This window comes from Nelusetta ayraudi, unplaced genomic scaffold (assembly GCF_046127955.1).
Source record: "Nelusetta ayraudi isolate G7.1 ecotype Tasmania unplaced genomic scaffold, CSIRO-AGI_Nayr_v1 ptg000127l, whole genome shotgun sequence".
In the NCBI taxonomy this organism is placed as follows: Eukaryota; Metazoa; Chordata; class Actinopteri; order Tetraodontiformes; family Monacanthidae; genus Nelusetta; species Nelusetta ayraudi.
Window position 1 is genome coordinate 1,037,405 of NW_027466177.1, and position 27,261 is coordinate 1,064,665.

The following is a 27,261-nucleotide window of genomic DNA, read 5'->3' on the forward strand; positions in this document are numbered from 1 at the left end:
AGAGCGCCGTCGAGGAGGTGACTCCAGGTGAGGAACGTGGTGATAGATTTGAAAGGAGGACTGTTCAAATTGGGGAGACAGTGCTGTATTTGTGGTCCGTGCACAAAGACGTGACGTTTTGCACGTCCCACTAACGATGACTTCTCAGTTATGAGCAATTACGGACAATAGCTGGTCTCCGCAGAAGGGGTGACGACGACACTCCGGCATTGACTCCGTGGGCCGGGCGGGCCCTGGAGCGGCGCCAGCGGCGCGGACGCAACAAAGGCCGTTTCTCCTCCGGACGAGGTGAGCCTGACATCATCGCTAATCATTTCTGCCCCCTCAGCGCTCAAGTCCCTTGTGTTGACTTTAGTTTTCGTAGATTTTCTTGCTTTAACTACTTAACAACCGAACAACTACTTAATTACCATATGTATTTTGTGGTTGGGAGTCTTCCTTTCCATCATTGAAAGACTTTCAAAGAGATGTATGATACTGGCTAATTTGTTCTCTTCTTTCCAGGTCAGAGGCTGAGGAGCTTGTCAGAACCTTTGGCACCTCTAGTGGTGGAGAACAACTCCACTGTGCCTGTAAGCCAGGCATCGCCAAACTATGGCCCGCAGGCCACATCCAGCCCGCTGACACGATGCAGTTCCGGCAGTTGGCGACCCCTGCTGTAAGCTTTCACTCCAGCCACTGACGAACTGGTCAGAAGCTGTATCTTTAGCACCCCCTAGTGGTTAAGAACATCTGTGCCATAGAGCACATTGGTCTCTACCACTAGGGGTGCTAAAGATGCAGGTTTTGAACAGTTTTTCTTCAGGTAGTGGGATAAGAAGCTCACTGGCATGAATCAACCGGTCTCTACCACTAGGGGTGGCAGGTTTTGAGGTCTCGAAACCTCTGAGATATTTGTCCTGAGGTGCAGTCAAGTTTTCTGCTGCCTTTGTCCTTCTGTTTTGGCCATTGCACACAAAGTGATCATTGGCAGTTGCAGGACTTGAACCAATAATTATTGCTTATTGCAGAGGTGACCTGTGGACTTCCAGCAGAGCTCTTAACCTCTGAGCTATTTGTCCTGTTCAATTTAAAAAAAAGTGATCTCTGCAATGTATCTTACCTTTTGGCCATTGGACCATTTATTATAAGTTTTATTATTATTTTTTTCCCTTTCCCTTTTCTGTTTTCCTCAACATGTTCAACAGAATTTGGTGAAAAAAATTGTATAATGAAAATGATGAAAGATTCTCTCAGTTGTAAAAGCGTCCTTTATTTCATTTTTCAAAACAGAACAAATCCGTTGGATGGAAAAAGGTATCCGAATAAACTGGTACGTAGCAAACATTCAGCTCTCACCGTGACGTTTAGAATGGCGCAGCTGCGTGCATGACATGTGAAAACAGTAAGCACACGCTCTGCTCTGGAGCCACAGGTTGTTGACCACTGCTATGGATTGTGCACCACATGAATTTGGCAACGATTCCAAAGAGACATCCACTGTGAGCTATTGTTCTCGTTTCACCCTTGTCAAGCGTGTGCATTTGCTGGTGATTTTTGAGACAGTCACCCCCTTGAAAAAAAAGAAACCGTTGTTGATGATAAACTGACAAAAGCAGAGCTCGGGGAATCACGCAGGTGGTGTTTGTTGATGATTGACAGGGCCTCGTGATTGTCCAGATGGTCTGACTATATCATTCACATGGCGTGAAGGTAGAAAGGAAGAGAAGCACAACACATATTTGGAAAACTGATTGAGCTCTTGTGCTCTTAGCTGTCAGATGCAGGGCCAATAGAAAGTATTCAGCGGGAATAAACACTGATCTGAGCTGAAATCTGAGTCGACAATGCAATGCAAACACGTACAGTGGAGGCTGAAAGTCTTCACACAAAGAAGGAAGAAAGTGCATTTGGGGTCCAACATTGGAGTTATGTTTGGGTTTGACTTAAATACTGGAGTGTAGCTAAATCCAACTACCGTTAACTCCCAGGCTGCAACAGTTTCACCACTTGCACCTGTTCATTCATTAAAAGCTCATTAAAAAAAAAAACATCATGGCGTCATCCGTGTGGAGTTCACCGTGTTCCATCCCCAATAGATAAATTAGCTGCATTAAGGCATTTTTTCTCTCTAAAATATTTACAGTATTTAAAAAAAACAAAAAAAAAACAACAACTCAAATTAACACTGTTTTACTAATAAACGTAGGAAACTGTAAAAAAATAAACAATAATTTTAATAGTCATTATACAACTCTTGCTGGCGGAGGGAGGTGTCACTCCCCCATTGTTCTGGGCGAGCTGATCACATGATCGCCAGGGTTCTGTCTGTCCGGGGTCGAGGCGCGTCTGCCTCAGAGGGTCCGATTGGAGGGCTGCACCGGCGGGAGGCCGCTGCCCTCGAAGTCCAGGGGGAGGGGCGGCGTCGAACCTGCACCCTGTGGGCTGCTAGTCTGTGTGGTGGCTGCGATTGCTGTGGTGGCTGTGGTGGCGGTGGTGGGTGGAACCCTGGTGGTGGCGGCGGTGGTGGGTGGAACCCTGGTGGTGGTGGAGGCGGGTGCTTTGGGCTTGGACGCACGCGGGTAAACTGGGAGGTAGCCTTGGGCCTGGAAAATGTCCTCCTCCTGGTCGTCCACCTCCAGAACCAGGCTGAGGCCCCAGGGCCCGGCCTCCCCGCCGGGGCCGCGGCCCGACCCCTGCAGGCTGTTGTGGGTGCGCAGCACGGCGTCGTGCCGCGTCTCCAGCTCCATCAGGCCGTTGCCGCTGTACATCTCGCCCTCCACCTCCTCCAGCTGCGCCCACAGGCGGCTCTGCAGGACCGGGCCGTCCCCTCTGGGCTCCGGCGGCGGCGGCGGCGGTGGGGCCGTCACCGGCCCTGGGAGGTCGTTGTCAACAGTTTCGAGTTCCCCTTCCTCCGCCGGCGGTCTGCTGGGGGCGGGGGCGGCGGCGAGGCGAGCGTCTCCGGCCCACGGCGACCAGATGGGGCCTCCGGGGGCCGGTTCTTCTCCGCTGCCCTCTGCGAGGTCCCCGCCCCCGGCCCCAGAGCCCAGCTCTGGCAGGGTGGAGTCGTCCAGCTGGCGGCTTCCATTGTGTCTGTTCAGAACGCGTTGCAGTGCAAACATTTTATCTACATCCTTCCGGAAGTTGGCCCGGTCGTCCGGGCCGGGGCTGAAGTCGCGCCTGCATTGGTAAAGGCTCTCGTTAATGCTGTACAGATCCTCCAGGCCCTGCCAGTTCACCTCCTCGTCCGTCAGGTTGGGCAGCTTAACCCTGTCGTCCGTCCCACATGGGCTGAGCGCTGCGCGGAAGAAGCAAGAAGAGAGAAAAATTAACATCTTGAAGGTAAGAAAAAATGGATTTTATACTTCTTACATGCAGTAATGGCCAGCCCCCCCCCCCCAACCACCAGCTCTCTGGGCCTGTCCGACAAGGCATCACAGCACATTCGCAGTAGCACATTTTGAAAGCTGCATTAGGCAATTTAGGCACACGCTGCAATCCACACTAAGCTCAAGCCGTGAGTTGCGCAAAAGACATGCGGCCTTAGGAAATTGAAAAGAAAGGCTGAACAGACTAGAACAGTTTCATCCTCCACTCTAGTGCTGAGCTGCACAGGAGGATTTTTTTTTTTTTTTTATAGTGCAGCTGGTAATGTGGCAGGACTGCGTAGAAATGCAAAGTGAGGCAACCTGGAATAAAACCAATGAAGCAGAAGGAAAAACCAACAAAGCGACGATCAAGAAAAAAAAAAAAAAAAGGCTTCTGATGGAGGCACACGCTTGAAAAAACTAATGTGATGCTATCAGGAAAAAAAAAAAAAAAAAAGAAGAGGCAAATAAAGAAATTCAAGGCAAAAAAAAAAAGCAAAGTTGAGGTCTCTGCAAGTTGAACAAAAGTAAATGAATCAAATGAGACGCTGCGTGCGTGTCAAGTCTAGGATGGCTTTTGGTCCTCGGCGGTGGCGGCTCTCGCGGTGCTAGTGTGGGTGCAGGTGGTTTGGACTCACGGGAAGGAGAGGCTCGGTCTCCTCTTTGACCATTTTCGGTGATGCTGTTGCCTGGTAAGCAGGTGGGAGGACAGAGAGGTCACAGCAACTCAAGGCGTCCACTCTACCGCGAGCGAGCGAGTGAGTGAGTGGCGTGCGATGGCTTTGCACGAGGGCGAGGATGACTTGTTTAATGGATGGCTTATGGTTTATGAACGGACGTGGCTGACGGTGCATGGTGGAAGGGGGGGGGGGGGAAATGGTTCGCCTTTTGCGACGTGCTGTTTGTTTGCATTCTTTCCGGGAGTAAGGTGAGAAAAATATATGTGAATCTACCTTTAGCTCCGTGAAATCTGGCACAGGGGTTTAAAAAAAAAAAAAAAAAAAAAAAAAAAGCCGCTGTTTGCAGCTTTTATAAATTAATTTTGAATAAAAAATGAAGCCTTCTGGCAAGTGCAAGATGCACTGTTTTAGCTGATGTAACAGAAAGAACACAAACGCGCACTCTTCTCAAGAGGCTGAATTCACTTTTGACGGTAATGACGTAAAATGTATGATGTATGGGTGGAAGAGGGAGGAGGAGGGATGGGCAAAAACAAACAAACAAACAAACAAAAACAAAAAAAAACTACATGACGCTGTCATGCACGGACTCATGCACTTGCACGATGATGGCTCCGATCGTGAAAGCATGACGGTGCATTCAAGCTCCACCCTAAGTGACCTGGCTGCAACATCCCACATGATTTATTCTTTTTTTGTTTTTCCATTGCGCTCTCAAGCAAGTGCCAAGAACACAGGAAGTGGAGGGCGGCCGCACCATGCGGCAAGGTGAGAGTGAAGAATGACAGTGCTGATGGATGAAGCTGCTGCAGCGAGGGAGGCAAGTAAATAAATAATAAAGAGAAGACAACGGTTATGATTGGTTAGATCATCCCCCAGCATGCAGCCAAAGATTAAGCGGCAGCTCTTCCATGGATGGACGTATTAGTGGGAATGAGATGATTTCAGCCCATGCAGGTGTTAAAGGGAAAAAAAAATTGAAAAAAAAAATAAAATTGAAAATGAAACATCAAAGCCGCTGAAGAGAAAGATAAAATTGGCGGATACCTGTGTGGCTCATAGCTTCCTCCATCTTTACCTCCTGATCAGGAAAAATAAAAGCAATCGATTGTTAATGCTTTTGATTCAGGGAGATACCGGAGGGAGATAAAAAAAAAATAAAAAAAATAGATCATTCACACTGAAGGGTTGGCTCTCCATGCACAGCTGCAACTACGTCCTAAGAGGGGCCCAGGGAAGGAAAAATGCATTTATTCTGGAAGATCAAAGTGTGGAGGAGGAGGGGGGGGGGGTATTCCTAGATCGGGGGGAAAAAAACAGGAAGTGGTGCGAGGGATCATGTGACAGGAGTGTGTGAGAGAGGGGATCGAGTGCGTTTGCGAGGCGCTTTAAGGAGCAGGGCGACCCGAGATCGCCTCGTCATGGTGGTGACTGTGCAGTCAACTCAGTGTAGAGGTTTGTTCTTCCCTCTTCTACAAATATTATAACTGTATGCTTGAAAGGAAGACAGAGGATCAGTGTGTGTGTGTGTGTCTGCATCATTTTCAGTCAACTCGGTTCTGACTTCTCGTTCCTCCACCTGCAATTTCAGCAACACGTCACTCGAGTCGATCGTTTACCCCAAAAAACACATGCAAGCATGCAAAAACACACACACGCACGGACACACAACAGAGACTGAATGCGGTGCAACCACAGCTTCAGTCGCTGTCTGTGTCAGGAACCCCCCCCCCCCGATAACGGTGCAGTCTCATTTGGGTGAGTAAGACCAAACAGGAGTGACGGACGGTGGAAGCAACTTTTGTAAAAAAAAATAAGTGTATTTTCTATTTTTTTTTTTTCACCTGTGTCAGATCCTTTGGGCCGAGGGCTGCACTGCTTGAAGCCCTGGCAGCTCCTCATCTCCATCAGCTGAGTGTGCAGAGAGTTCAGCACGTCCCGGTCCACCGTGTACACCGCGTTGGTCAGCTGGGTGAGGAGGAAACACCACAGGAGCAGGTGATGCATTAGGGACAAAGAAGAAATACAGTAACAGATGAGCTGCTGCTAAAGAGGCAGAGGGTGCTGCTGCAAGACTGTGATGCTCATCAGCTGGCCACAAGGTGGTGCTACAGAGCTGATTTGCTTTAAAAAAAAATGTTTTAAAAAAATAGTGATTTCCTGCTTGGGATCAGCAGAAGTTTGTCCAGTCGACTTCCTGTTTATCTTGAGCGGCTCTTTTATTTACAAGTGCTTTCTATTTATAATATTTTTCCATCTGGCTCTTCCCCAGATGGGAATGTGAAATGAAGTAAGTAGAAAAAAAAACACGCACTCTCAATATATTAAAAAAAAAAATAGTAAGATATCACAAAGCATTAAGTCAAAAACTGCAACATGCAACAACCTTAGAAGGACTCATACGTACAGCAGCTGCAGAAAAAGACCAAATTTGCACTCTTCTCCCAGACGCTGCGGACGCAGTTCAGGCGCTCACCTGGTAGGGGTCGCTGTTGAGGTCAAAGTACTCCAGGAAGCCGGTGGAGAACTCGCAGAACAGCGTGTTGTGCGTCTCGTTGATGGTCCTCAGGCACCAGTAGGTGTTGTTGTTGGAGCTGGTGCAGGCGCAGAACCCGCCCACTGCAGTCAACAGTGACGACATTCGCAGTGGTAAATACCAACGAAACAAAACAGAAAAACAAGCGGCGCCGCCAGAAACAACAGAGACGAGCTGCTCTGCTGGAGAAGTCGTACGTACGCGACCAGAAGGGGGCGGTCTGCCAGTGGTCGTTGTTGTGGGTGAAGCACGTGAGGCCCGGCAGGCTGCAGTCGTCGCCCTTCCTCTGCCGCTTCTTCTCCTTGCGCTCCTTCTTCCGACGGCGGATCTCGTTGTACAGCTGCGCCCGGCTGTCCACCTCGTGCGCCGCCTCCCTGGTGGACGGAGAAAGGAAGAAAGAAAGAAAGACGGACGGAGAGAGAGAGAGAGAGAGGGTGAGAGTGAGTGACACCGAGTCCCTGCTCTGCTCTCAGTCGGCGCCAGCGACCGCGGCGGTGGGACTGGAAGTTCCAGGGGACTTCCAGGAGGCGAGGAAGCGACTGCGCCTCTGTTTGCTTTCAAGTCGGAGCCTCCCGACTCCCCATTTCTCATTTTCACTCCACGTCCAAGCCACCGTAGCCCTCTTCCTGCCGCCGCGATGAGCAAGAGGAGAAGCGCGGCGGGGAGAGAAGAAAGACGAAACAGCTGCTTTGCATTGGGCCAGATCCGTTCCCAGCGTTTCCTGGTGGTGCGAGCCGATCACTGGGTGTTCCAGGGATGGGCTGATTTTCCCCTCCCGCTGTTGAGTCATTCTATCTTTTCCGATGCGACTCGATCAGTTCCAGACACTCGCTCGCGCGCGCACACACACACACACACACACACACACACACACACACACACACACACACACACACTGACAGGCAGACATCTGCCGTGTCCTTTAAGCTCAAAGACGGGAACAAACACAAACCGGGTCTGTCGACACAACATGTTTTCCTTCAGAAAGCCACTTTGGGGGCGGGATGCTGTCAGGGGAAAAAAGAGAGACGTCGCTGGGAGAGCGAGTGTAAATAAGAGGCAGACTCACTTGAACGGATGCAGCTGATCTTTCCTGTTCTTCAACCGCTCCGCCTTGTGTCTGTCGCCGCCGCTGAAGTAGCTGCAGGGACACAGAGAGACTTAACAACCCGGCAGAACAGGCAGCATGAGGTGTGTTGGTTTTAGGAAGGGTGACCCCTGGCTGACCTCCTCCCGTCGCAGTCGCACTCGTCCGGCCGCGTCCTCTTCAGGTGGCCTCGCACCTCCCGCAGGTTTTTGATTTTGTCCTGAAGCGCTTCGATCTGCGAAACGAGACGCTGGGGTGAACAAAAGCTGCAAGTATCGTCGTGTAGAATCTAGCAGCGGTAGTAGAAGTAGTAACAGTATTAGTTTAATAGTTTAAAATGTTCATAAAATATTTGTTTTTAAAGCATAATATATATATAATATAATAGTAATATAAACAGTATTAGCAGTGATAGTGGGAGCATTAGTCGTAGTATAACACAGTATATATGACAGTGCAGCAGTGCATAGTGACCTCCTGGTCCACGTAGCTCTTGTGGTCCTTCCAGGCTCTGGACGACTGGTAGATCTCCCTCTCGCAGTGGATGCTGTCGTTCAGCAGGATGAAACACTTGTGGGTGACCTTGACCGAGTTGGGGTAGCCCACGGCGTTGGTGTCGTCGGCCAGCATCTCCTCGGAGCCGTCGTCGGACGCCGGGTCCAAGTCCGCGTCGCCGGTGCCGGCGCCGTGCTGGTGGCGCTTGGAGATGACGCGGCGGCGCACGGCCGACTGGTCGTCGGCCTGGAGGTCGACGTCGTAGATGTGGCCCTCGAACTCCACCGACAGAGACCTGGCCGGCCGAGTGTGGACGAAGCGCGGCCGGTAGCCTGTCCAAGCAAAGACAAGTGTGGTTACAGTGTGACCTGCGATTGCTTACTGTTAAATAGATGAAATTACAACAAGAAATTTGACAGAACTATTCAACAACAGGGGCATTATTTATTCATTTATTTATTTATTCATTTATTTTCATCTACTATTAAGTTATCATTATGTTTCATTTGGATCGTCTGCTCTGTTGCTGCGGCTCTCCTACCACTAGAGGGCAGTAAAGAACTCACAATAACCCTTCACTGGTGCAACAGGCGACCTCCGCTGAACAAATTGCAGGACCTGTAGCAGGAATCTTTTGCCTTTCCCCCCCCCCCCCCCCCTCCACTTGATGACTCCCTTCGGAGCAGCACCGCTCCACCGCAGGAAATCCACCTCTGAGCCTTTTACACACATCATTTTCTTTTAAGTGGCAGTGGGACGCGCCCGCCCGAAAAACATTGTTATTAACCCAAAGAATTAGCAGGCTGGGCGATTCAGTGTCACCTTTCCCCCCCCCCCCGCCCCCCTTGACAGGACGATCTGACGATCACAAGACAAGACGGACGACTTTGTCGAGAGAGAGAGACGTTGTGCACTCACGCTGGCTGGACGAGAGCTGGCGGTGGGAGCGCCGCTCCATCCTGGAGGCCTTGAAGGCAGCGTCGCCGCCGCAGTCGCATCGGCCTTCGTAGCCGGCGGCGCCGCGAGGCCTCAGGCTGCGGGCCCGCTTCCTGGAGCCTTCCCTTCCTGGGCTGCCCTTGCACTTCTGGATCCTCCACTTGCCGCTGATCTCCTCCACGCAGTGCCACTTCTGCAAGGGACGCAGGGAGGCGAGTTAGTTCCTTAGTGTCTTATTAATTTGTCTTCATATGTTTCATTAAACAGATAAATATTAGTGCAAGCTTTTAAATCAAGTGTTGATTGTTTGATGACAAAGTCTAGTTTGTGTGCAATCACTGGGATGTAAAATGAAATTTTCCCAGTGCGTTTCAGCCAGAGGGATAAAAAGAGAGGGCATCCAAAGAGACAAACAGAACCAGATAAGACGAACCGCTGCTTCTAATTCCACACAGAACACAGTCGGTCGGAAACCAACATGACACACACCCGAGCACTTTGGCTGCCTTGCCCGTGTCCTCCAATAAAAATAAGTAAAATAAACGACTTCTACGAACAGAAAAATAAAGTCGGGGTTTGTTTCGCAGAGCGCTACCATCGCTACCATCGTCGCACAAATGGAAAGGAGAACAGAAGTGGAGCGGCGCGAGGATCGGCGGCGAATGTGGGAACCGGGGATCCGAACAAAGGGAGCCATGTGGTGGCTCGGGTTTCTTTTGGAAAAGGTTCGCGCGGCGACGGGGGTCGTCGGTCAAGGGGGGGTGTAAAAGTGATTTTCACAACCGGTTTTCCTTCCTTTCTGCGGGCAGCTCTTGGTGAGACAACCACATTGCAAACGTGGGAGGAAAAGGAAAATATTGGCCAAAACAGTGAAAGACATAAAAAAAAAAAAAATCTATCTATTTTTTTTTATGCAGTACATGTGGGCTAGACATGTTTTCAAGGCGTTTCAGTGGTTTTCTTTCAAAAGTTTTACGCTCCTTAAAATCTTATTTGCCGTGTTACAGGTGCACGCTGGTCCAGACATAAAGTCTGAGCACCCCGTCGAGGGTCGGGTCGGGGTCGGGGTCAGGGTGGAGGTCTCACCTGTCCGGGCTGCTCGCAGGGCGTCTGGAACTCGGCCTGCTGGCACATCTCCTTCACCTTCTTGTACTTGGGGAGACTGTTGGTGTGCTGCGTGCTCGCAGAGTCGTCCTTCTTCCTCAGGATCTTCCTGCCAGACGCGAGAGGGCGGTTAGCGCGGCGCCGTTCGCGAGCGGGCGCCATTTCTCCCAGTATGGCGCCGGGGGGAAACGCGAGCCGACGCGGGGCCTACGTGCAGGAGGCCGTCTTTCATTTTTCATTTTTCATTTTTCGACTTTCCCTTCGTGCAAAACTGTCAAACGACGTCGAGCGCGAGTCCCGAGCGAGTGTTTACAGATCGTAAAACGAGCTGAATTTTTCAGCTTCGATCACTCAAAGGGTCCAGTGTTTCCCCGTCCTGTGTGCTTCTCATGGCCGCCGCCAGCCGATGAATAATTCATGTGGCATCTGCGCCGTGCCAGACGGTCTGGGGCACGGAGCTCCACTCCGGGCCAAGCCGTTTGACCTCGGTTTGGCATGGCCACCAGCGCCCCCCACCCCCCACCCTCCCCACCCGCCTCCCTCCGCCGCCACCACAAGGCCCTGGCTGCCTCTCCACAAAAGGCCATCCCGTCCCCTCCAAAGTCCCCTTTTCAACCCTCCTCCCCCTCCAGGGACAGTCTGCCAACGCGGCCTTGGCCCCGCTCGCTCGCTCACGACCAACGCGAACAACGCCCGTTGTTTGCATTGTCCGATCGCGTCTCCTTCCAGTTTTTTGAGGGAAGGGGTCGGAAGGGGGGAAGAGGAGGGGTGGCAGCCAGAGTTCACACGCCGGCTTTGGCCGCCGCCTCCCAGTCGTTAGCCAAGGGTGATTAAAGCGGCAACAGTTGTCGCGGGTGTCAGCGCCTGACGGCTGCATTAGCCCCCGACGATTGGATTCGCAAAACAAGTCGGACCCAGCTGTCAGTCAGAGTCTGTGGAGGGTGATACGAGGCTGTTGAGTCACACAGTGGGTCAAATCATCCACTGATTGTGTCCCATGACTGTGCAGGCGAAGCTTGAAGTTCTGCTAAATTGAGATATCATCTGCGTTGACGTAGAAAGATGGACACTACTTTCCAAAGGTTTGTGGTCACTGACTCATTTCTGCATTGAACTCCATTATAACCAGCTTCACAAAATAATGATTTTGAATGGCCTGCAATTATTGCGAGTGCATGGAAATCAGTCGAGATGTGCTTAACAAGCATGGGACCGTTTTAGTGTTTGATTAAAACCATTTCCAACGTCTAATTAAAAGTGACGAAGAGAAGGGTGCAAAATAGTAGGCTGTTTGAAGGAGCCTGAAATATAAACCCATCACGCTTTGTTTACTCTTCTATGGTTTAGCACACACAACTAAGTGTGATTATAATGTAACACTTTGTTTTAGAAAGGTTTAAAAAAAAAAAATGTATTAAGCAATTTTAAATCATTCAACTTCTGTTATGATGGCAGCACGTTGCACCCTTGATATTCATTCTCTGCAATCCCATTCAATTAGACATTGAATGCAACACCTGTCAAAGCCATCCCACATGTGTTCTGCACATCCTTATGGATTTTCCTACATTAGTAAAGTTCTTGGAGCATTCCAGTAGATCATTCCATGAAGCTGCTTCTAATGGAGGCCTATGGAGAAATGAGTCAGTGACCCAAAAAATATTTAGTTTAGTTTTTAAGTTAAAAACAATTTTAACCTAATCAATTAGACATTTGCATAAAACGAGCAAAACATCTTTAGACGCGACTTTCCACTGCTAAAATGTGTTTTCTGCTGCCCACCGCTTCACCACCAACACACTGGTGAAGGTCCAAAACATCAGCCTGTTTATGACTTCTGCAGCTGCCACCTCGGCCGTCATTTTCCCCATTAGGTTTGGCCTTCTGATCGTCCGTCGCGGGCGACAGCCAGCAGGGAGGGCGGACCGGAGTGGGCGGAGCTGCGAGTGGGTTTCCTACCAGAGGCCAACGAGCAGAATTCCCCCAGTGGAGGAGGAGGGGGGGGGGGGGGGGGGGTAGGCTAATCTGGCAATTTTGGGAGGGAAACAAAACAGCCTTTTGTGTGGCGATGACAGTAGGAAGAGACGGCGACTGCGCGGAGCGACATGACACGCTGCTCTACACACAGAGTTTCCCCGTCCTGTATCTGAACAGGAGAGGGAAGGCAGGAGGGGAAATAAAGGCCGCGTAGGACGGCGTGCGCTACAGAAAGACGAGACGGCGAGCAGGGCAGTCGGGGGGGGGGGGGGACCTGCCAAGCGCCGCTCGCGGTGGCGGCCGCATTCCAACGCTGGCGGAGCCGGTGACGCATCCACAGAATGCCGTGAGAGATCGGGCCTTTCAGGAGAACCAGGAAAGCTGCTCCCCAAGCCCCGCCTCCCCCTCGGCCGCTCTGCCCGCGGAGGCTGAATCAGACGCAGGGCTCGCGGGGGGTTTGTGTCAATACGAGGAGACAAAGGCTTGGACGGTTTGGCCTCGCTGAGCAAATCCAATATTCCATCCTCCTCTGCCGGCGGGAGCTGAACTTTTCCTAAAGCCGCGCGGTCAGGAAATGCCGGTAACGTGCACGGTGCCGTGTTTTTCGTCTCATCTCGCCCCGTCATGATGTTTTGCAGGTCTGCGTCTGACACGCAACCCGACGCGCAGCGACACTGACAGCGCCTGTGATGTGGGGAGGAAATAAAAGGAACCGAGTTTACCCGCGCTCCACCAGGAATGTGTCTCTCCAGACTTTGGGTTTCCGGTTGGGTTTGAATCTGAGGGGAAAAACAAAAACAACCAGAGAAATGTTTATGGGCACCAACAACATGTCAGGTAGGAGCCCGAGACGGCAGTGACGGTCGCTGCCGTCTCGGGCTCCTCGAACGAGGCGCAAGGAAACAGCGCGGAGGCTCTTTTGGCCTAAACTGATTAACCCTGGTATTTTCATTGCTTTGGACTGCGGTTTTTGCAACGGGACCGGTTTTCCTTTCTCGGACAGAGTCGATACATCAACAATAGCTGGGTTGTACAAATACCCAGTAACGGGGAATGATTTTGCGTTCCCACTGGACGCTGTTTGTACAGTGGGTTTAGGTGGGGAACATACGATATAACTCGCAATCAAATTTTATGGGAAACTTATAAGGAGAAACAGTGAGTCTCGGGCCAGGGCGGCCGCAGCCAAAGAAAATTCACCAGTTCAGCGTCTTTGTCCTCCGACTATTGCATTTGCTCATTAGAGCAAATGTATTATTATGAAAAACATACTTTACCACGGCGGACTGAGCCCGGGGGTAAGAAAAGTCCTTTATTTCGGTTTGCTTGCCCATCCTGTCTGAGCATGTGTGCTGAAGCAGAATTCATCCCTTTGTGATGTCACAAAAGGCACTGATGGTTCACTGACGCCTCTCCAGGGTTGAAAAGTAAAGTCTTTATTTCACCCTTTGCCTCGTTGCAAGCATCTTTTTGTCCCTTGCTCTTAAAGCACAAAACTTTAAAGCTTTTTTTTTTTTTTAACCGAAGGCTGTAAACACAGGGCTAAATCATGGATAATTAATTATGTGAGGCTCAAATCGAAAAATGAAGATCTGGGGCCAAGGGGAATGCCTAATACTGGTGGTTTGCTTTACAATCCAAATCTAAACAGACCTGTTGCCGGTTCTCTCCTGCTCCAGCAGCTTCAGGATGGACTTTCCGTCCATGTCCAGGGGCGTGTCCAGCCCGGCGATGTGAAGGATTGTGGGAGCCAGGTCAATGTTGAGCACCAGGTGAGGGTTTCTGAAGGAGAGCCGGCAGCAATTAAACCTCCACCAAAACAACCAGACAACCCATCCTAGGTTTTTTTCCCCCTCCTACTTACACGGCTCCCGGCTCAATGTTGGGGCCTCTCAGGAAGAACGGCACCCGGATGTCAAAGTCGTAGGGCATCGACTTGCCCTTGACCAGCCCGAACTGACCGATGTGGTAGCCGTGGTCGGCCGTGTAGATGATGTACGTGTTGTCGAGCTCGCCGGTTTCGACCAGCATTTCGTAAACCTGAAGAAAAAAAAGGAACCGTGAGCACGAAAGGAAAACAGGCCGATGAGAACAATCGACCAGTCAGAATCGTCCACGACCACGACCGACCTTTTGCACCGAGTCGTCCACCGACATCAGCGTCTGCAGCCTCTTCCGGTGCAGGAAGTTGGTGAACTCCATGTGAATGGGTCTCATGGGCCCGGTGTACTGCATGATCCAGTGTTTGTCCATATTTGGGGCGTAGTTGTAGCTGGGAGTGCTGTGGACAGAAAAAAGGGAAAAAGAGAGACGACGTGTTTAAAACAAAATAAGGTAGAGCACATTGTTTATGTTGTTTATACTGTGTTGTTCCAGCGTAAGGAGAAAATAACACCTGTCTGCCACTTCTCACTAAGCTGCTGCTGAGCAACAGGTGCCAAGTTGCCCCCCTAGCCCCCTGCCGGTTGTCTCCCAAAGAAAAACGTGCTTTGTTTGTCCAAGGAAATTCTTAATAGCGCCCTCCGCCGTTTTTCCGCACCTCTCCGACCATCCTTCGCTCTCACGCGGAGGACGAGCCCGCCTGCTCCGCCGCGCTCTTGGCGCGCACGGGTCATTTGAGGGTTTGGCGCACGCTTAAGAAAATAATGGGGGGGGGGCCCAAAAGTGGAGTTTGCAACAACTTCTGGAACAAAAATTCAATATGTTACGGTCATTTAAAATAGGGGGGCTGGGGAGAATAACAAGAGTGAGAGGAAAGAAGGTTTTATTGCAGCTGTGGAGAGGCTGGTTAACTCCTTTAGATGTTAATGTTTTTGTGTTTGAAGGAGAAGCTATACCAGGCTCGGATTGGCTAATAGGGAGCGTAAGGAAAAGTCTCAGGGAGCCAATAAGTTTTGTTTATTCTGAATATATGGTGGATGCCGTCCATGCCCGGCGCTCGCAGCCCACTTCGCGTGGCTGATGATATAATTGCGCTTTGGACACGTTGGCGCGACTGCACACTCAAGCCATTGGCGCTCGCCGGAGGTGGCTGAAAGCAAAGTACAGAGCGGGTGATGAAGAGGAGAAGGCAAGAAAAGAAGAAGAAAACCAAAAAGTGGGCCCGTTCTTCTCAAGCAAGCGGGATTTAATGAAAAAAAGCGGCTTGTGGTCGTGGAGTCGGATGACGAACGAAAACAATGAGACGGACGCAGTGAAATGCGAGCTAATTGGTGCTGCTGAATGCGAATTGAGGCCTTTTTTTTCGGAATTGGAAACGACAACTTTTCGGAGAGTTTGCAGCGCGCCGCCGCGGATTCCCGATTTTCAATTTGATCCAAGACGCGGAAAAACTCCGGCGCCGAGCTCCGCTCACCTCGCAACATAAATGATTTATTCCCAGCCCGCGTCTCCAGCGGCGGGATCAAAGTGCAAGTCTACATTGTCGGAATGTTAATAATAATTACCCCCGGCAGCCATTGAGCGGCGTATCAAGACGCGGATACTTAATGAAGACCTGCGACGGGGAGGGAGGGGAGGACCGACTCGGCTGCCTTCAAGCCCCCCCGGGGGCCCTGCTTTGTGGGAAGTGCTGAACTCTTCACCCAGCGAGCCAGGCGGTCTAATAAGCCCCACAAAAGGGACCTGTCTCTGGGCAATGGGCCACCAAGGTATAGGGGCCCTGGGCACCCAGGGGGAAGCAGGAATGCGGAGGTCAGTGGAATGAAGCCGGTCCATAGGGGGAAGGTCAACACCTGTCACCTGTCGCCGCGCACAGGCTGAGGTTCTGGGGAGGTGTTAGCCGCGGCGCTGTGGCGCCTTCGCCCCCCCCCCCCCCCACCCTCCTGCTGTTCACCCTGGAATGACTCCTGATCTTACGAAATATGACAGACGCCTCAGGATCGCAGACGCTGCCCCGAGGCTACGACATTTATTCGAGCGGCTTCCACTCGCCGGCTGAGAAACCGCAGCGCGTCCGCGACGTGTTTAAAATCCGTCAGGCGTTTGGCTTACATCTAAGAGACAGTTTAAAACACCCCCCGCGCGAGGAATGTTAATGGCATCGACGTCGGCCCCCTTCCCGCACCCCCCACCGCGATCGCTACTGTCAAAATACAGACGCCGGCGTGATTTATGCGGCGGCGGCTCCCTCGTTCCGCACAAATCACGCCGCGAATCTATTCGGCGAAGCAGCGGCGGGAATCAAAGATAATTCACGTACGCCGACGTGAGATAAAACCGAGAGATTTCCGTGTGCGGTCAAGCGACGCCCGTGCATACCAGCAACGGCGCATATTCCACTGGCACACAATCACTGGGGGCCGCCCCCTTTCAGACACCCACGGGCCCCGCGACCACCCCCCCCCACCCCCCACCCCGCCTCCTCCTCATCCGGAGGCTCTGGCTAAAAATAAATTAATAATGCCACAAAGGGTGTTCCGAAGCACACAATGCATTCCTCTCATCCCGGGGAGCTCCGGGGAGAAAATACTGATTGATATGGACAGGATTGGGAAGTCCTTTTAGGGTACATTCACAGGAGGAGGGGAGAGAGAGAGAGAGAGAGGGAGAGAGGGAGAGACTCAGCGAGAGCCGGTGAGTGACGGAATGTTCAAGTGGGAAGGAACGAAAAAAAAAAAGAGAGAGGAAGAAGTGAGTGAGAAACAGGGTAAGCCGGTGCAGATATTGCACAGGAAAGTCAGAGTGGGAGGTATCTGGGTCAGAACCTCTGAAACAACATCCCGTCTGCACGCGCACAGAGACACACACGGACTCTGAGCAAATACAGACGACCTCTCGGGTGCAGGGTGGACGAATGAGAAGACAATGTTGCTGAGAAAACGCAGTGGTTCAAGGACATCAAAGCGTCAGGAGGCAAAGTCAGAAAGTCTCTTGCCATGCTGAGAAAGCTTTACGATCAAGATCTGAAAGTCAACGACAGTTCGGAGGTGTTGCAAGGATGCCGCAGGAGCCGCAGTTTTGTCCCATCTGAATACTGTTATTAAATTAGCAATATTTTCTGGTGTGGACGACACATTTCTCTCTAACTTACTTCGAACCAACTGGCAGCCTTGAGCTTTTTTCCTATTTCCAATGGGCTCCTGACTAGACGGGTATGTTGCATTAATGAAAAAAATGAATGTGACATGTGTGGCATCAATCAAAGCAGTATTTATTATTATCATTATATCATTTTTTTTTTTTTTTAAACGAAATGCTTGATCTATGATCTTGTCTCTCAGCGGTATGTGCCCCAACGTTTCCACAGCGATAAATCATCTCGATCAAGCCTAGCAGCCCGGCTACGCGTAGCCCTTGGGCAACCTGTCATCGGCGAGCACGGAAAATCATAAAAAAAAAAACCAAACAACAGCCAAATCGGATGTTAACAAGAGGAATTCCATATGGCGGCGGCACATGAAAGCTGGCAGACGGCCCGGGCGAGCACATCTACATGCTAAATACGTGGCGCCGGGGACGCTCATCGCTCATCATCTGACATGTCGAACGGAGGACGAGCCCTCATGTGTCGGAGCATGTGTGAGAATGCGAGGAGCCGGCAGGGGGTGTTGGTGTTGGTGGTGGTGGCGGTGGGTGGGTGGGTGGGGATGATGGTGGGTGGGGGGGGTCGAACTCACATGTGCTGCGACGCGTTGGGGAAGTGCTCGGCGTACTGCGGCGCCGAGTCCTCCGGCCCGTGGGGGGCGGCGTGGCTGATGACCATCATGACGGGACGGTGGGGGTAGACCCGCTTGGACGTGCGGAAGAAGTTGATGCTGTCGTTGGTGATCAGGTCCGTGAAGTAGTCCTGGGGCGGAGAGAGAGAGAGAGAGAGAGAGAGAGAGAGAGGGAGGAAGGAGTCGCGGTTAGACCACGAGGAGGAAGGTCGAGGTGGTTTGGGGGTTTGGGGGGTGGGGGGGTGGGGTTGGCGGGGGTCAAGTGCAAAACAACTGGAGCTTTGATTTGAAAAAAAAAAAAAAAAGAAAAGAAATAAATAATATTTTATGAAAAAATTCTCTCCGATCACAGCGACGCGTTGTTTCCCCTCGTCCAGTCGTTTTCAAATAAACGGAGAGCAGCGGGGATATGAACCGAGGCCATTGAGTACACTCGGCGACCCAATCTGTCGAGTCAACAGCTGGCAGCCTGCCTGCCTGCCTGAGTGTGTGTGTGTGTGTGTGTGTGTGTGTGTGTGTGTGTGTATACAGTGCACTGGGGCTTTTTTTGTGCCTCATCAGTGAATCTCTGCACCATTGAATGTGACACCACTTGACGGTGAGAGCGGCCCGGCGCTCACAAATGGTATGTTGTTATGACGCCTCCAGCCAAGCTCCGCTCCGCTCCTCGCCGAGCCGCCCCCCCCCAACCCCCAACCCCCCCCTCCCGCCTCTATTTATCTTCGTTTCGCCCTATCCCTTTTTTATTAACATGTGTTTTCTTTCCTTGTCGTGGATTCACTCGGGGAGATAATGGAAAAGCCATATCAGGCGCAATAACCTCAGAAGATAGAAGCCCCTGGGGCGTTTTTTTTTCCTCCCTTTCTTTTCCCCTTTTCCAAGGGAGAAATGAAGCGGAGGAAGTCGGACCTGTGCACAAAAGAGTTGAGTGCTCCGGTTTTCAGCGGATGAATGCATGGGCAAAGAGAGGGGAGTTGACTGAATGAAAGGGGCCCGATGATGTCAAGAAACAGGAAATAAAGCGTTAAACAAGCCAAACATTCTCTCGAAACCACAACTTTAGGTGCGGTGAACTTGGTGGGATTGTCTTCTCTTTTTTCTCTGTGTGTGTGTGTGTTTCTATTTAAAGCGCACAGTGGGCCACACCCTCAACTAAAATTGCAACAGCCTTTGCCAAGTATCCAGCAGCAGATTAATCCATTCTACCTGCAGCTTTGGCAGTCTGGCAGCGGGGGCACGCGGAAGGGTGTGCCAGCCTCGGAATGAAAGGGTAAACGGTGATTTCCCTGCATTGTCAGAAGTGGTTTTGGCTGATTCACACCCCGCCTCTATTGACGGGCTGTGGGCGGCAGGGACCGGCAGGACGCACATGGCCCCACTTGCAAAGCCGTTCCCCTGCCTGGCCAGGCCTCGAAACTCTGAGTCAGTGAGCGAGTTCCCCGGCAGGTCGAGAGGAAGTGAAGGTGAAGGCGTCCTTTTTCCTCGGAGGCCGCGAGGAGATAATGGGCGCGAACTGGGAAGTCGTGTAACGCCAGCCCGTTGGCACGCAGGCGATAAGGGACCTCGCAGGTGTCCTCGCCTCGCCTGCGACGCGGGACCTAAAACTCACTGCAGCTTCGGAGCCCTGACTCGTTTTGCACTTGCCGGTCCTGATTGGAGCGTCCTGACCTCCCCCGTGTGAATCCATGAAGAGGAGCTGTGTTTGCCCTGTGGCGGCGCGTTAATGATTTTCTGGCAGCGGGGGCGGCGAATAGTGCCTCCATTTGGTTTTTCTGCGGACCGCAATCTGCTGACCGAGCCCCCGTGTCATGTAAACACCTCGGCCTCAACCCGTGGGCCGACGTTACACCTCTCGGGCTTGGCGGGGGAACATTTGTTTGCCCGTCTCGAGAAGAGCTGCCGTGGATCCAACACCCTTTGCGGATTCCTCCGTGTACACAGGACGGGCGACTGTACCTTGGGGGAGAGGAGTTGGCGCCGAGTTGCGAAAACAAACCGACGGCTCTTTGCAGAAACATTTTGGTGCGGGTGGGCGGCGGCGGCGGCGGCGGCGGGGGAGAAGATTGATGACCTGGCCTTCGCCCCTGAGCCGCAAAAGCAGCGGGGCATTACGGCGGCTGCTCATCTTAAAAAATTTGCGAGGTGAAATTTCCCCGCCGCTCCTTTCGCCGAGGTGAGGAACCGCACGATGGCCGTGCAAACAAACAAACAAACGGAAAAAAAAAAAGGGTTGCCAGACAAAAAGAGAGACGCGCAAAACAAGTTTTGGGTTGTGCTCGTGACAAGCAACACTCGTAAACACCTCCCCACCGCCTTTTGTGGCGTCTAAATAAGGTGAGACGGCGGCTGTAATAAAAAAATAAATAAAAGATGCCGCAGAGAGATGAGACGTCGGATCACTCCCTTTAATTCCGTGCGGAGAAATTCCTGCCAGATAAGTCGACTTCTGCCCACGCCTGCCTTTACGAGACCAACGGAACCTGCAATTTGCCGGGGCGAAGCCCTCGCACCGCGCCGTCATAAACGGAATGACAAATGAGCGACGGGTCTCCCGGGCTGACGACGGGGGAGGATGGATGGAACGTACCTTGGCGTATTCCGCGCCGTGCTTCTCCTTGTAGCCGTTGCGGCAGACGGTGTAATTGTAGAAGCGGGAGTTTTTGATCAGTCCGACCCACTCGCGCCACCCAGGCGGAATGTAGCTGCCGTTGTACTCGTTGAGGTACTTGCCGAAGAAGCCTGCAAAGCGGAGACGAGACGGGAGGGAGGAGTTTGTTTAGTGCGCGATGACAATTTAGCCACCGATTTTTTTGCGCTCTCACGCTTCTCTGAAGAAAATCCCCTTTGCAGCCGTTACCTTTTTGCTTTTGGAGAACCGCACGCACGCACGGCATTCTCTCGCACGCCGGGCACGTCGCCAGCATGTCCCAGAAATGGGATCATCGCAGACTAACACGTCAGCGTGATTGGAAAACAAAAATAAAAAGCCGCGGGGGTTTGCGCCGGAGGCCACAGGACCCCAGCGAACTGGCCGGTCCGACGCCTTGCTCATCTCTCACGCAGACGTGGTCTGACGAGACGCGACAGTGACCTGGCGCGTGCACCGTGTTTGCATTTCTCACAGCGGGCCGATCTGGCGCCGTGCAAACGGCCGGGGTCGACCCGGCCTGCAGTGCACTGTGTGAAAGTCCGGAACGCCGGTGCAAAACTGAGGCGGTTGCGAGTCGATTTCAGACCAAACTACAAATGAGGGATGCACCGATACTGACACCAGTATCGGGTATCGGTACCGATACTGGGGCTGAGTACTCCACTACTCGCAGAATATGTGCCAATAACATGACACCAGTACCAGTTGAATATGCATGTATATGCCAATTGTGTAGTTTGAGTATCTGCATCGGTAGGTACCGAAATCCAATTACTCGTACTCAACTCGTTCTGTAAAAAAGTGGTATCGGTGCATCCCGACTAAAAATCAAGCATTCCCGACATTAGACAATGACACCCTCCGCCCCCTAAAGGTCGTTTTCATACCTGTCCTGTAGCCGGTGTTGTTGAGGTACACGGCGAACGTGCGCGGCTCGTGCTGGGCCTGCCAGGACGGCGACGAGCAGTTCTCGTTGTTGGTGTAGGTGTTGTGGTTGTGCACGTACTTGCCCGTCAGCATGGAGGAGCGCGACGGGCAGCACATGGGCGTGGAGACGAAGGCGTTGGTGAACGTGGTGCCGCCGTCCTCCATGATGCGCCGGGTTTTGTTCATGACCTGCAGGGAGCCTGGCGGCGTAAGGGGGCGGGGTTAGTCGGTCAGCGGCGGGACGGGTTCAACAGACGGGTAGAAAATGATATGCGTCGGGGGTGGAGGGGTGGTTGGAGACCGACTGGACGAATTAACCGTTGCTCTGTGAATTCTTTATGATGCCAAATCATTAGGACTCATCAGCCAGATGGACGTTCAATCCGATCCGGCCTCTAGTTAATATTTAATAAGCGGATGAGAGGAAAACAACCTCAGTCTGAAGCAAACAATGCGAGGATTGGAGGGGGTGTGATCACATTACTCCAGGAAGTGGCGTTGCCCTACCCAGTTCAACATCCTGGTCGTCGGTCATGATGAGGATGATGTTGGGCCGGATGTTCCTGCGGTCCCTCTGGATGCGGCCCCTCAGCCCCTGCGCCCTGGTGGTGACAAAGGCCCGGCCGCCCGGAGTCAGCTCCAGGGCCAGCAGGGCCACGCAGGCCAGCCACCGCATCAGCATGGTGTCCCCACGGCGGGCCGGATCGGAGGAAGGAGAGGAGAAGAAGAAGAAGGAGGAGGAGGTGACAAAGAAAGAGGAGGCGGAGGTCCTGCCCGGGCCACCTCGCTCACAGCTCCTGCTGGTGTCGCGGCTGGCGTCAACTGTGGAGAGAGAGAAGGAGAAGGGAAGAAGTGCGTGAGAAAAGAGAAGAGAAACAGAGGCGATGTCGGAAAATGGAAAATTAAAAAAAAAAAAGAGCCTGAAGCTGCCTGAACACAACTGTTACATTAAAAGAGTTTCACAAACACCGATTTCCCCGATTTCTCTCCTAAAACTCAGACGCTCCACCACAGGAAGTTTTCACCCGGCGGGTTTAAAACACAAGCGTGACATTGTTATTCGCTCGTAAAAAAAAAAAAAAAAAAAACCCACATCGTGGCAGGAAAATAAATAAATAAATAAATCGAAGCCAGGCCAAGAAAAAAACGGGCGACGACAAACGAGAAGCAGCTCTCACCATGAAAGTCTAATTTTTTTCACTCTCTCTCCCTCTGCACTGGACTGTTTTTCACTCTCTCCTCGCTTCTCCCTGTGTCATGACACACACCCACACACCCACACACACACACACACTCACTCTCAGACACACACGGAAAGTCTCTGTCACCACTGCACGAAGCTGTTGTCCGCCGAGCCGAGCTGAGCTGAGCTGAGCTGAGCTGAGCTGAGCCGAACCGGGCCGAGCCATTGGCTGTCCTAACCCTCCTCCCGCTCAAGACACACCCACCTCCGCTCTGCCGCTGCAGCCAATGGCCGGCCGCCTCCCACCTGCCACTCAAAAGTCAGGCCCCTGGCGAGCGAAGCGTGACGGAGAGGGGAGGCGGGCGGTGGGGATGAGACCACGGCGGGGGAGGGGCGGGGAGAGAGGGAGAGAGGGAGAGAGGGGTTACGCCACATTAACCCCCGGTGCCGCTGCCGCCAATCACAGATCAGCAGCGAGTCATCGCGGCGCTCCTGCAGGCTCCTGCTTCACAAATGTCACGGCCGGACATTTGAACGTCCGCCTGTGTTTTATTTACCTTAAAACGCTTGGGGGGGCGGGGGGGGCGGTTAGCATTCCGATGCTGGTTACAGTCAGCTAACAGTTTAAAATGAGTGCGGAGAGCCTTTCAAAGAGTCTGGATTGTTTCATTATGGTGACAAAAATACTTTTAAATGTGCTGATTTCATTTCGGGAAGTGCGTGTGTGCGTCAAAGGCTAGTTTACGACCTTGGCTGTGACGTAACAACTGCTGCCGCGGCCCGCGCTGTGACGCGGCACACTGCTTACTATTCTGAGTTAACGGCCTGGGAGCAAATGGCAGGTTTGGAGGCACCTGAGCCCGGTGACGCCCCACTGAGTGGCCCCGCCTTCGCCCTCATTTCCATGAAATGCCTTTCCCTCCCGCTGCCAGAGTCTGTGACCAGTGACCTGAAGCGAGCGCCGGAAGCCTCTCTGCAACTGTGACTCGATTCTGCCATTGTTACAGATACAAGAACGCATGGCACTACATTACATTATACTGGATGTCAGTGTATAACACGGCGATGCCTCAGTTCCAGGTCACTGTTGAAAGAGAGTCCCTTTATTTTCAACATAGGATGTTGATTGATTACGCTTTGATTGATGGAGTGATTGATGGACTCACTGATGGATTGATTGATTGATTGGCGTTACTAACCACCAGTGGATTTCACGTTACGATATGAAGCTCTTTCATTCCACATTTCAGTCCAACTTCTTCCGCACAGATGCAGGTTTGGCGTCAACTCTGAACAAATGTGACAAGATAAGGCTTTAAACAAGCTGCCATTGGTCAGACAGCGGGAGAAAAACCCTGTTTTTCGTCCGCTGAAAACAGAGAATCAGGGGGAGTTTTCAAGACTTCACGCTGCATTACAGATGAGCAGCGTCCTGGCCAGCCATCGCAGTCATCGAGACAGACCCTGTGAAAACACTGGCGCCGTTTTGGACAAACAACCCCTCGGCGCAGGGTGGCATAATGCACAGAAGCGCACGGCGGATAAGAGACACGACACACTACTGTACAAACACAGAGCGACACACGCGGAACCCCGTAAGACAAAATCTACCACGCAGAGGAAAAATTAAATGATTCTCCTGCTTGTCGGGGTCCAAGTCCCCTTTGAATGGGAAACTTTCCCAGAAAAAAAAAAAACAGAACAGAACAACCCGATCCGAGACAAAGCCCAAGACTATTTCTGTCAATCTGGGGAAGAGTCGCCACCGAATGCCAGCTAGCGTAACGTTAGCACCCGGAGCAAATGAAATTTCACGTGCCAGAAGTTCTCAATGTGCGGAAACAGACAAGAAGGCTCATTGTAGGCAGGCCAATGCGGACCCTGGGTCATCGCTGATGAGGGTTTTTGCTGCAGCGGCATCAACAGCCACGCTTGTGTCAGGCGACGGCCTAATTAAAGTCCCACGCATCACAACAAATGGGATTGCGGGCCTAATTTAGGGCCGGCGAGGAGGCACAGCTGCAGCTGCCCTCTGCGTTACCTCCTGTCCTAACTCAATTTCACCTGATCCGCTGTATTTAAGCGGGTCGTCTAAAGTTCAATGTGACCAAAAGGTTTTGTTGGGGGGAATCTTTGACTGCCAAACTCACTCTTGGTTCATGTGTTCGCAAAGCCTATCCCTCGACAGCAACAGCGCAGCTAAATTATTTGTGTAGCATCCTCGACGCTTTGCCTTAACTTAATCATTTGAATATGGAGCATTAGGCCAGTGGAGGAAACGATTGACTGAACTGCATCACCGCTGCTGAGGTTCAGCAGCTGCTGCTTGTCAAACATTGGTAGATTGATGGTAGCCGGCTGCATACGGTGGAACTACCGGAGGCAGTTCGGAAAAGAGTTGGGGAAACGCATGAAAACACGACGGCAAACGTTGAGGGTATTTAGAAGTCGCCCATCGGTGTTTAACTGCGCACGGCTGATTGGTAACGACTCCAATCAGTGTCAGCAGCAGACGTTTTGTAAAAAAGACAGGCTTTAAAGTGCATTATCCAGAATTCCTGGCCCCTCAGGCACAGAGGCAGCAGGGAGAAGCGTTGGCACTTCGCTGCTCTAAACGCGGCTGAAGGGATTCAAAGTGAGCCCAGCGGCTGAAACCCAGCCAATTAAAGTGACAATGGAAACAAATGTGATTAGATCTTAAAGCTTTCCTGTTCCTGCTACTGCTGCTTCGATCTCACTGCTCATCTGTCTCCAGGTTGCATGCACGCTAACGCATAAGACTTCAGCAAAAAAAGAAAAAGGTAAAATACCCATGGACCATTTATGCATCTGCAGAGAAGATAAGAAGTTGTTATTTCTGGACGGTCAGAAAACTTGAGAGCGTATTGTTTCCACGGAGGGGATTAGCGCTAATGATCCTTTAAATGAGCATTTACTGCGCTCTCCTCGGTTCAGCTGGGGGCAGAATATTGAGCGGGAATAGAAGGAATGCAAAAATGACCAGTGGTTCAAAGGGCTGGAAACAAAAAGTCCACTATGAGTCTTCAGATGCGCAGCTGCCAAACACATAAAAGATGTGCAATTTTCAGATTAATGGCCATCAACACTTCTCACGAACTTCAACACTCTTCTAATCTTTACTTTCATGAAAGTCTCCCCGCCCCTCCCCCATTTCTTGCGGAGAACAGCCCTTTCACTTACGCTCCTTTTGGCACACGCGGCATTGCTCGGTGATTTAGCATAGTCGCAGCAACAGCTGTGCTCTGTGCAACCGAGCAGAGCCGAGGCATAATAGAGCTGCTGCTTGTGTGACTTTCCAGGGAGGGCAGTCCTCCCCTGGCTGGTAAGCAGTTGTGCCCTCCAGTTAGGGCCTCAAAACCACACACCCTGCTGCACTGCGACCCTCCTCTGACCCAAGTGGTAATATGGCTTTGATGGCGGCTTGTTTAACCTAACCTCAGAGACCCGAGGCTACCCACAAACATGGGGTTAAAAGGGGAAAAGCTAAGAAAAGAGAATTTGAATCAAGGTGGCTCGGCGCAGAGGCTACTAGCTTTGGAAAAGACTGGGTGCAGCTCCAATAAGGTTGCGTGGGGCTAAAGGCCTGCTGGTATTTCACATTTGTTCGCAAGATTTTGCCAATAAAAGAAAACAGGCTGGGGAAAAAAAACAAGCCTGTATTTGTATGTGTGCATCCGTGTGCCCCTCAGAACTGAGCGTTTATCCCGTGGTGTTTGTGTGCCGCTGCCGAGTTTAGACGTGAAGGGGTTCAACTTCCCAAACAAGATGCAAGTCAAACCCAAACCAGATGGTCGCCTGGGCCTCGCGAGAGCAAATCGGCCTTTTATACGCGGCCCTCTTATAAAGGGAAACAAGCGTATCATAGCACCTCGAGTCCCTGCTATTTCTTGTCTGCTCCGTAGCGCCAGTTTGTTCAGGTCGTCTCCGAGGCAGCAGGCAAAAACGAAGGCGTGCTCTTACGGCCACAAACTTCATGCATATCAATGACCGCGAAGGCACCATGGGCAAAAACAATCCCGGCCTTGTGCAGGAGCTCGACTCTATCGTGCTCTTGGTTTGCGCGAAAAAGAGATTATTGCAAGGTCCGTGATTAGGGTTTGTCAAAATATTTCTGAAATGCGAGAGAATTCCTGCTTGGTCCGCTGCCACGAGGACTAACGAGGGAGGCCTTTCACACCACGAAGGGGCCCTCTGTCAAGGTCCACCGTGCCTGGCAGTCCAAGGGCAGCACATTGTACCCATCAAGTGCTGCCCGTCACCGGCTGAAGGGGAGCTCTGTCCTGGTGCACTCACTTGACTGTGGGTGTGCACTCGGAAAAAAGCTTAAACCCTCCGTGTTTTAACGCTCTTAACTCCCCAGATTTGTTTGACCAAAAGGCCCTAAGTCGAGTCCAAGATATATGACAACATTCCAGAGGGCGAAGTGGAAGGCGGTCGAGGCGGTGAGGGGGGGCCATCGCTAAGCCGGCGCAACTCTCAAGCCTTGACAGGCACATTCTGAATCGTTGTTTCTATTCCACCCGCCGAAAAAAAGAGAAAAATAGATCTTTAGATGTTGCGGCTCGTAATGATTCCCCCCCGTCCGCTGGCATGCGAGCGCAACACAGGCCACTTTAATGAAGAAGAATGGCCTCAATTCAGTGAAACATGAACCAGTGGCG

General features: G+C 51.8%; 1 protein-coding gene and 1 long non-coding RNA gene across 5 annotated transcripts in view; one reads left to right on the forward strand and one right to left on the reverse strand.

Annotated features, from left to right (window-relative positions):
* Positions 1-1,233: 1,233 nt before the first annotated feature.
* Positions 1,234-2,155, forward strand: LOC142904291 (uncharacterized). Its single transcript, XR_012929373.1, has 2 exons — positions 1,234-1,384; positions 1,415-2,155. It is a non-coding gene; the product is annotated as an uncharacterized LOC142904291 (long non-coding RNA).
* sulf1 (sulfatase 1) overlaps positions 2,133-27,261 on the reverse strand; it is a 37,483-nt gene continuing 12,354 nt past the window's right edge. For 2 of the 4 annotated variants that reach the window (XM_076050278.1, XM_076050277.1), the window contains 17 exons: positions 21,904-22,218; positions 21,357-21,596; positions 20,407-20,558; positions 17,781-17,950; positions 14,293-14,443; positions 14,027-14,202; positions 13,816-13,944; positions 12,885-12,941; positions 10,168-10,294; positions 9,064-9,274; positions 8,125-8,477; positions 7,791-7,885; positions 7,633-7,704; positions 6,765-6,937; positions 6,504-6,646; positions 5,872-5,995; positions 2,133-3,277 (listed from right to left, as the gene is read on the reverse strand). In XM_076050278.1, the coding sequence (XP_075906393.1) occupies positions 2,334-3,277; positions 5,872-5,995; positions 6,504-6,646; positions 6,765-6,937; positions 7,633-7,704; positions 7,791-7,885; positions 8,125-8,477; positions 9,064-9,274; positions 10,168-10,294; positions 12,885-12,941; positions 13,816-13,944; positions 14,027-14,202; positions 14,293-14,443; positions 17,781-17,950; positions 20,407-20,558; positions 21,357-21,596; positions 21,904-22,218 (3,632 nt within the window). In that variant the 3' untranslated portion in view covers positions 2,133-2,333. Of the gene's footprint in view, positions 3,278-3,985; positions 4,037-5,074; positions 5,109-5,871; positions 5,996-6,503; positions 6,647-6,764; positions 6,938-7,632; positions 7,705-7,790; positions 7,886-8,124; positions 8,478-9,063; positions 9,275-10,167; positions 10,295-12,884; positions 12,942-13,815; positions 13,945-14,026; positions 14,203-14,292; positions 14,444-17,780; positions 17,951-20,406; positions 20,559-21,356; positions 21,597-21,903; positions 22,219-27,261 lie in introns of all 4 variants that reach the window. The other 2 variants (XM_076050279.1, XM_076050280.1) reach the window with 2 other exon arrangements.